Source organism: Perna viridis, chromosome 4 (assembly GCF_037379345.1).
Source record: "Perna viridis isolate PV_CMFRI_1.1 ecotype Kerala chromosome 4, ASM3737934v1, whole genome shotgun sequence".
Classification (NCBI taxonomy): Eukaryota; Metazoa; Mollusca; class Bivalvia; order Mytilida; family Mytilidae; genus Perna; species Perna viridis.
In genome coordinates this window covers 12,027,793-12,037,830 of record NC_142448.1, presented here as the reverse complement: position 1 = coordinate 12,037,830, position 10,038 = coordinate 12,027,793, and the positions used below count along the sequence as shown (strand labels likewise).

At 31.5% G+C, this 10,038-nt stretch overlaps 1 protein-coding gene across 5 annotated transcripts in view; it reads right to left on the bottom strand.

Moving 5' to 3' along the window:
• Positions 1 to 205: 205 nt before the first annotated feature.
• Positions 206 to 10,038, bottom strand: part of LOC148618875 (FAD-dependent oxidoreductase domain-containing protein 2-like) — a 58,546-nt gene continuing 48,713 nt past the window's right edge. For all 5 annotated transcript variants that reach the window (XM_088578201.1, XM_088578204.1, XM_088578200.1 and 2 more), the window contains exons 5-10: positions 7,422 to 7,542; positions 6,506 to 6,736; positions 5,887 to 6,053; positions 2,154 to 2,319; positions 1,418 to 1,656; positions 206 to 1,009 (exon numbers count right to left, since the gene is read on the bottom strand). In XM_088578201.1, the coding sequence (XP_088434327.1) occupies positions 711 to 1,009; positions 1,418 to 1,656; positions 2,154 to 2,319; positions 5,887 to 6,053; positions 6,506 to 6,736; positions 7,422 to 7,542 (1,223 nt within the window). In that variant the 3' untranslated portion in view covers positions 206 to 710. The remainder of the gene's footprint in view (positions 1,010 to 1,417; positions 1,657 to 2,153; positions 2,320 to 5,886; positions 6,054 to 6,505; positions 6,737 to 7,421; positions 7,543 to 10,038) is intronic.

Sequence of the window (10,038 nt, the reverse complement as noted above, 5' to 3'; positions counted from 1 at the left end):
GAACTCATGGTTTTACCATCTTCGTTCCACTTAGATCTAGCAATGGCACCTGAATTTTCATTAAAAAGAATTTTGGAACTTTTCCTTGTAATCGAGGAAATGGAAACAAAAGTAATAATTTCCTACAGATGTGTCATAACTTCCATTGTTATTAAAACCAGAGTTCGGAAACACATTTCTGCAAAAAGGTAAATGCTTACAAATGTTGTTTTTTTTTTTTTTTTTAAATATCCAGCAAAAAAGACTTTGATTTGGTAATACATTTACCAGATTTACACAGGAATCATCTTTTTAAAAATTTTATTGATACACAAACTATGAATTCAAGTACCCAAACAAATGTCATTTTTCCTCTACCCACAAAAATTGATTCCCACAGAATTTAATGAAACCACAGTATTAGGTTAAATTCTGGTTAAAAGAATAATTTTTTTGTATTTGTTCTTTTAAGACGAAAAGGTGAATAGGCACTCTCCTCGTGAATAAGCCTGGTATTCCAAGCCGGAAGTGGTCATGTGCTTGAGATATACATGGACATACAGACTATTCAATCTTCTCTCCCAATATTTTTATTTTCAGAGTTAATTTTTGAAGACTGCTTTAACTTTTTTTCAGAACTGTGATTCATAAAAGCAGTTTGATAACAGAAAACCTTGCATCAGAAATAACAATTGTAGCAAAATAAAGACATTCTAGTTTGCAACTGCAGACTACATCTCTCTAACATTCTCTATAAGGCTAATTAAATCTTCTGTTCCTGTCAATCCATGTCCTTCCATAAAATCCTCCTCACAGTAGAATGGAGCACTCTGGAACAACAGCCTCCTTTTCATACAATCATCAGAGAAAAAATGACGGAGATTTTCACCTGTGACATCTTCAAGGAATCTCCTCAGCGGTAAAATATGGCTGACTGGTGCATCCCATATAGTCAGAAAGTCCTCAACAATATGGTGTACCATATTAGGCCTTGGTAACGTTTCAGATCCTTTTGTTTTCATTTCTTGCTCTGTGAAAACAATATTGTGTGTAATAAGATCATACAAAGGTAATTGTAGACAAAATAAAAGACAATTATACACAACCACCAGTCAGAATAATGTAACCAGGCCACATCAATTGTAATGTGATTTCAAAGCAAGATTAACTACCAATCAAACTAAATATGGGGACAATTCATCAAGTATTCCCAATGCAATGATATTATATGATGAAAAGGGTAAAATATAGCTTTAAGTATCATAATTCTATAAAATTACATGTAAGAAATATTAGTACAAGGATTTGAATACAATTAAATCAGAAAATAAATTATGAATGATAGGTTTTTTTTTTCCTGTTTTGATACAGAGATTTGTTTAAACACTACAGTGAATTAAACAGTTACACATATCATATTGTGAAGGGTATAACTTACCTGTGGGCAGTCTATCGAAATAATAAAATACTGGATGTAGGAAATTAGAGTTGTGAGCATCTGAAGGTTCCCCTGTAGCTCGATTGATACGGAAGACATCATTTCCTGGTCCAGAAAAATCTCGTCCATATTGCATAACGAGAACAATGATTCTGTTGGCTTTGTGACCAGAATGTTTCTCTAACTCATGGATAAGGTTCACAGGGAACTCCTCAAGATAGGTGTATGTTCTATTGTCACTACAAATTTTCAGAACATATTTAATTTTACCTAAATAACAGCAATTCAAACTTGAAAGAATGCTCCAAAAAGATCACATAAGTGTTCAGTGTTTATAAAGAAGCACATATTGGTATAGTGTAGGACAGAATTCTACCTAGAGAGCTATAGACCCTTTTGTGTTAACTGTGAGATAGCATCCATGGAGCATGCTCAATATACACTTCTGTGAGGAAAACTATTTTGTTCTACCAAAAGCCCTACCTTGCTAACTGATTTAATGTGTAAGGGTCTATTCAAATCACTTAGAAGTAATTACCTCAAAAAATGAATATGTAAATATAATGTGGTATATATAAAATAGCTAACTAAATGCAATCAATCTTCAGTTTGGAATGCTTCTAACATTAGAAATGCCCAATCAAAAATAAGACTAAAAGCCTTATTGTCATAGTCAAGTTCTTTTGACTTATTCCTCTAAGAAAACTACATGTTGAAGAAATTATAAAATACTTACTCATGTAAAATGATGATATCTGCTAAAACATCAAACATTTGGTAAGTTCCTGAAGCTTCATTAATGCGCTTCAGTACTGTGTTTAACAGCTGTGAAAGTGAAGCGGTAGTTGATGTCCAAGGCACACTGTGGTAGCGATTCTCTAATAATTTACTTAATGCACGAGCTGAAATTATCAAAATAATTACTTAAGAAAACTTACAAATATTCCATTGATATTATGCTAAGGGTGTACAAAAACTGCTAAAATCCAACTTGACTTTGGTTAAGCACTGATAAAATTGAGAGAAAAAATATTCAAATAACTCCCTCTGAACCTTCAGAAAAATATTAATGGTTTAAGGTGGTCACATGGTATATCTTTTTGGTCCTCTTGTACAAAAGTTTAATTAAGGTAGGAGTATAATCGTACGTACATATACAAAAAGTTTAATTCATTTGTGGTGATTTAGAGCTTTTCACAGACTTGAATTCCACCCTTGTTAAAGGCATTGTGGAGACCTCTGTTTTTCTTGGGAGTTCGAGCTTGGTGTCAATAAAACAACAAATAACTACTTTGTAACTGCATATAGTATATATCTAAGAATCTTAAAATGTTATTTAAGTCAGTAATATGACCTTAGCAGTACAGTTACCATGGTTACCATATCTACATGAACTATCAGGGTTACAATATATAACTAGTAATATGACCTTCGCAGTACAGTTACCATATCTACATGAACTATCAGGGTTACAATATATAACTAGTAATATGACTTTCGCAGTACAGTTACCACGGTTACCATATCTACATGAACTATCAGGGTTACAATATATAACTAGTAATATGACCTTTGCAGTACAGTTACCATATCTACATGAACTATCAGGGTTACAATATATAACTAGTAATATGACCTTAGCAGTACAGTTACCATATCAGGGTTACAATATAAAACTGTTAATAAGTACTGAAACACTTGTATACAACAGACAAACAAATAACTCCTAACAAACACATCCTAATACATAGGGTCCTTGATAAAATAACTACATGTTGTGACTTTGTCCATCACAGTCATCCAGGACAGATTTAATCAATGTCTGGAATTAGGTATTCCTAATGTATCATCATTTCATCTGACATTTCTCTATTACTCTTACATTAGGGGATGGTAACATATAATTGTTAAGTGTGGAACAATTGAATGGTGGTCGACAAAAATAACTTTTTCATTAGGATCTTGATAATCACATTTCATCCATAGATCTGACTCAATAATACTCTTAATAGGTGCAATATCATGCTTCTAATAAGGTTATCATGCTATAAATAGCAATGACGTAAAAAAAAATAAAAAGATTCAGAATTCCACCAATTGTATCAGTTGGTATTATATGTTTTAAATCTAATGTGTAATACTAGATAAATTACCAAGGAATTAACCCAATATTTATATTGAACCAATATCCTTGTTTTTTTAAATGAATTATGGTCGATATTTAGTTCTTTTCATTTATTGGGGTATACAGTTTCTTTCAAATTGTCATAAATAACTGGTATAAAACAAGATCAATTTCACTATGTTTTTCAGTTCACTAGCTACTGTAATTCAGAATTTAACTTCGGCTCTAATAAGTTTTGTGAAAGAAAATTAAATGCTCCTTTGAAGTAACCTTTGAAATCTGTTAAGCATAGTTGTCATGATAAAATTGTAGGGTCTAATTTTTTTGTTTCTTTTTTATTGCAAAACATTTACAATTCAAGCGTTTCATTTCATTAGTAACCCAACATGTCTATATCTAATTAAAATAGAAGGTTTCAAGGTCAGAGGATATTTGGACTAATTTCATATCAAGTAATACAGGTAATACAGATATGATGGAAAGAAGTTTATCATACAGACACAAAAGAAAAAAGATCTGAAATCTTTCTCTTCAAGAAACTGGTTAAATTTTTTGCCTTTCAAGGGCAATAACTCTATTAAGGAGTTGTCCAACAATTTTGACTCATGTAGACTTTGGTAGGACTTATAATATGGATCATTTCATCAATTGAAAGTTCCTTTCTTTCTATTATAGTTTTCAAGATATTGCTGAAAACCGCTAAAAATCTCATTTTTTGCCTTTCAAGGACAATAACTCTAACAAGGAAACGTCCAACAACTTTGATCCTCAAAGACTTTTACAGGCTTTCTCATAAGGATCATCTCAGCAATTGTAAGTTTTTTATTATCTATTATAGTTTTCAAGATATTGGCTGAAAAAATTTTAGAACATCATTTTTTTGCCTTTCAAAGGCAATAATTCTAACAAGGATTTGTCTGACTTCAATCCCTGAAAGACTTCTGTAGACCATATAATAAGGATCATTTCTGCAAAAGAAAGAATTTGACTTATCCTAACAATTTTGGAGATATAAGAGAAAAACTTCTGACTGACCCCTTTGTCCTATTTTAAGAAACAGCGGCCATGTTTTTCCATGGATCAAAAATCTCCACATCAGATCTACCCAGAATACCTTAAGGAACATTCACACTAAGTAAAGTTCTTATTGGTCTGTTAGTTTCAAAGGAGAAGATTTTCGAAAGAAATAATATTAAAAATAGGGATAAAACATGAAAAAAGAGCAATAACTCCAACATGGCTAAACAGATTATAATGTAAATTTGACCTCATGCTGAACACTTTTACCCTTTGACAGAATTTGGCTTAACATAATAGTTTTGTAGATATATGCAAAAAACTTCTGTCCGACCCTTATGTTCTATTTTTAGGAACAGCTGCCAACTTTTTGAAGGATAAAAAACTCCACATCAGTTCTATGCGGAATACCCTAAGGAACATTCATACCAAATTTGGTTCCGATTGGTCAAGTAATGTCAGAGGAGAAGATTTTTGAAAAAAAAATAACATTAATTATAGAAAAATCTATTAAAACGACATTTATGACCATAGATAGATCTCATCATACTAAACAATTTTACTCCATGTCAGAATTTGGCTAAACCTAATGGTTTTGGAGATATATGCAAAAAGACTACTGTCAGACCTCTATGCCCTAACTTTAGTAATGGCAGCGATGCTTTTCTATGTAGGATACCCCAAGAAACATTCATACCAAGTTTGGTTTCAATTGGTCAAGTAGTATCAGAGGAGAAAAGTTTTGAAAAATTGTTAACGACGATGGAAGCCAAGAGAATGTAATAGCTCACATGGTCTTCGGCCAAGTGAGCTAAAAAAGTGTCTATGGTAGAATTGACCACATTCCTTTATAACTAGTATATCTTGTACAAACATCAAATTCCTAACCAACAAGTATACCTAAGTCATGTGTACTTTTTTAAAATACTGTGAACAAGCTGAACAGAGAGAATACCCTTGCTTCAAATCATCTTACATTATAATAACCCCTTAGTTGGACCTCCCCTCCTGCTGACCTTCATTCAAACACATATACATATGATCACTTTTATAAAATATCATTAAAACCCATCAAGTGGTCCAGGTGGAGTTTAACATGAAAGGTTTTATTATGTTTAACCCTCAAGTTAGATTATTTCCCTCTTCAGGCATCTGGAATTAATTATTTTCTTAATGCATGCTTACATATGATGTCTAACCTTCCAATTAAGTTACATTGATATATTTGTTGAGCATTTAAGGAAGAATTTGTAGACAGACAAGGTGCTCCCTGCACACTTTAAGGGGGCAGGGTTGGGGGTATTAATTACTATATTCCTATACTAACCAGTATATCTAAAGCCATGTATAAATCCTCCAGCTGATTTTCTAAAGTCTAAGGAATGTGTAGCGGTTCCAGCAACATACATGCCAGGGTTATCTGGAGATTCATAATTATGATTAATCTTTGGATATTTCTTAGCTCTTCCTAATCCCGTTGATAATGTTGTTCCACTGAAACAGAAAAATGTCATTCTCCTGATCAACATTTTTTATATCATTATAACTTACAGATACCGTCCATCTTGTTTACATATTTATATCGTATAAAATGATAGATAACTTTCGCTTAAAAATCTACATACAGATTTATATTCGATTATAAATGAAATTTGACCAATCACAGGTTAACACTCCCTGAATTACAGAAACATATTTTGATGCATAGTGACTGTGGAACTAGCCAAGTATGCCTACATTATGTGTGTGTGCTGATCTTTAATTTGAATATTAATTTTTTTCCACTAATTTGCCATCATATTCAGGTTCCTAAATATGTACGATAGATATGGTTCTATTGAATGTTCATTAAAATGTAAAAAAAAATACCTGAGCCTTATATAACAGTTTTACTGAATCTGATACTTTCTGAACATAATCTATACTTCAGCAACTACCTCACTTACTTCTTCAATATTGAAAAATCAAACATGAATCCAAGGCATCTAATGATTTTGTCATAAGGTTCTCGTAAGGAAAAGTTATCAATAGAAATTCCAGGACCCTGATCTTCATCTCTGAACTGAAGTACAAATTTGTCACCCTGCTTAACAAATTTGACTTCATCGATACTAGCTTCTAACAATCCATCGAGGGATTTAAGCTGGTATGTGTCTAACAATGCATTATTGACAGCTCTAAAAAAGAAGTTAAGAAAATTTAATCCCAATAGAGTCAATCTTCCATGTTTTTTCCATTAGATTTAAAATACAATATTTGGGTGCAGATTAAATATGCTTGATGGACTGCAGCCATGTTTAGAAAGTCAATCCTATTATCTCTGTTTGCTATCATACACACTTTGGAGTTTTCATTACATCTTTGAAGAACTTCTAGAACCAAATTCATCATTAGAACTGTATCTCTGAATTACAGGATATTAGATATTCAGATTCACTGACTGTGTTTCAACTTAGAGATCCACATAAGTCATGACAAAATTGAAATATAAGCAAGAAAATTTTACGCAACTAGAAAAATACTATGATGATGTCTTTGTATTTATGAAATAAAAGATAACAGTATGCTGCTGGTAACTTTATATGATAGAGAAGTACAAACGTAAACCAGAACAATATCATGACAGCAATGCAGTTTAATAATGCAATTATAAACTCAGTAGGGATATTCACTGTAAGAAATAAATCATGGCAGTTATAACTGTGTTTCCATTAAATCACTGACTGTTTGTTTTTAATTTGCAATTTAAATGTTATTTTACTGCTGGAACTGCTTCAGCAAATTTCATAAAAATTTAAACTGATTATTTCCTGTTAATACCATCTTCAACTTCCACAGCTGACCTTAACAACTTATATTTACCTTAGATCTCCTACATAATGAGTAGACCAGGACAGCCTCACTCTGGATCTACCAACCATATGTATTACACCTGTAGCACCATATATTGAATCAGCAGTTTCAAATGCTGCATTTCCACGACCTTAAAAAAAGTATTTATCAAACAATAAAAAATGTTAAAGATAGGTCAGTTTATGCTGCAGAAATATATAGACGCCAGCTGCAGCCTACCCTGTGGTCTCAAGGTTTCCTTCATTCATTGAAGACCTATGGGTGGCCTTAAGCTGACAATTTTCATGCCCGTGGAGTTGTTGTCTCTTTGATATATTCACTATATCCATTCTCCTTTTAATAGGTCTGTCTACATAAATCTTATCAATTACTAAGATGAAATTTCTTTTGTTACATGTATACTTTAGCCAATTTCATCTAGAGCCCAACCAAAATGATAAAAGTACATAAAATAACAATATGCAGAATAAGAGACCATAGCTGATGTAAAGCACTTTTGATTACTAATTGAAGTCCACCTCCATACAATGGCAATTACTGGGTAATACTGGGTAAAAAACTATCTGTCGTTAGATTGTGATCTGTATATGGAGAGAGAGCTTATTTTAATTTGATGAAAACACAATATTTACATTGAACTATTCAAACAAAATTTCAATTCAAAATGGTACTACGTGGTATCTAAAATATATTGTTTGTACATGTAAAATGAATAAAAATATAGTAAATTCTCCATTGTAAATAATAAGCAAGAATTATTGTCACGGAAATTCAATTTTGATTATCTCTTTTTGCTCCTACGGAAATATAACATTAACTTAAAACAGAAGTATTATCAAATTGTGTGAGGTCTGAAAATTAGCCTGAAATGTTTTAATTATATTATGTCAACAAGAGTTGGGTTGAAGTGTTTGCTTTGGTGCTTTGTTTGAAGCATCACTCTCATATCCTACCATAGAAATATCCCATCAACTTGTGACAGACCTATTAGGAACAGCCAAATAATACAGAATCGTGCTAAATCAATCATTCCTATCTATTTTTCTTTATTGTTCAAAGATTATGACAAAATCGACTGTAACGAGTGTGAATGCCAGGTTCTCGCTGAAATGAAAAGGCCATTCTATCAGTTTATGATTAAGAAATTGTCAAACGATCTTGTCATGAAAATGTATCATCATCAGAGAATGTTATTAGTCTGAGCATTGAAACATTCAAAGGAGAAAAGCCATTTGTATTGAACTTTAATTTAACTATTGCTAAATGCATTGCTTTGCAGTCTCTATTATATGATATTATATACAAGACAGACACATATTTATGGAATCTCTTTTCTCTTCTTTTTTACAAAAGCTGAAGTAAAAAATATAAGGACATTTCACTTTTTACAATGTAAGATATTCCTCAAAGAACAAGTCTTTATAAGAAACAGGCAAAATAGAAAAAATGAAACATGAAAAAGTCTTCTACTGAAACAATGACTTTTTTCTCTGTATTACTGGAGATAATGGGAAAATTTTAATTAGAATATTAGGAAATTAAGGTTTAAAATTTTAATTAGAATGTTAGAAAATTGAGGTTTTTGAGATAGTAATCTTTTCTTGAAATTGTATAGCATTTTAATGAAATTATAAAGATGTGGCAGACCAGTTCTTCATTCAATGATGATGATGGTGTAAAAAGTAACATTATATTGTCAAAGTGATGATTATTTTACCATGTTTCACCAACTACCTAATTCTTAGACTTGTAATTAATATGCAATAAGAAGGTTAATTATGAACTTTTGATAAGAGCACACAAAAAATCATAATTTTTAATCTTAAAAGTTGAAAGAAATCAATAGTGCATCATTAACAGGATGGTTTGGTATGTAAATTACAATGAATGAGTCAATGGTCCAAAAGTCTTCAAAATGCCAATAGTCAAGATGTTTCAGAAAACATCATTAGTTTCCTTTACTGATTGTGAAGTGTTTAACCATTAAAACAGTAACAGACAAGAGATTGTTGACAGATATAGTAAAAAAAAAATAAGCAGTCAGACTGCTGCCTCCTGAAAGTCTAAACTTAAATGGTAATGTGTGGTCAAGCTTAAATATCGCTGTTGGTTTTTCCAATGATTTACTCTTGCAATAAATGCCAACTGTATTAAATGATTTGCCATAACTCTTCCTTTCAGTGTAATATAACCAGACTTAATTGAGCAGAATTACAAAATGAACAAGATTTTTTCTCATATAATGATAATGATATGTTTTCTCTATAGAGGAACCAATAAATTTAACTTCTGTGATAGAAATAATTAGTGTAAAAGAACTCATGGCACTTTTATTACACAATGTTTGTTTAAATGGTCCTTGTAATTGACAAGATAACATTTCTCATAAAAACATAACCAAAATCTTATAAGAGAGATTGTGCATAAGTGAAAATCTCAGAACTAAATTTTACATTCATAGGTTATATAGTGAAATATTGATAAACAAGAACAATACGAAGATCTTGTTAAGTTCCAAAATTTGACCAAATTTCATACTGGATATTGTAGAGAGAGGAAAGTGTTCAGTTATCATTATAAGCAATGCAAAGTGCCTTTCATACTGGATATTGTAGAAAGAGGAAAG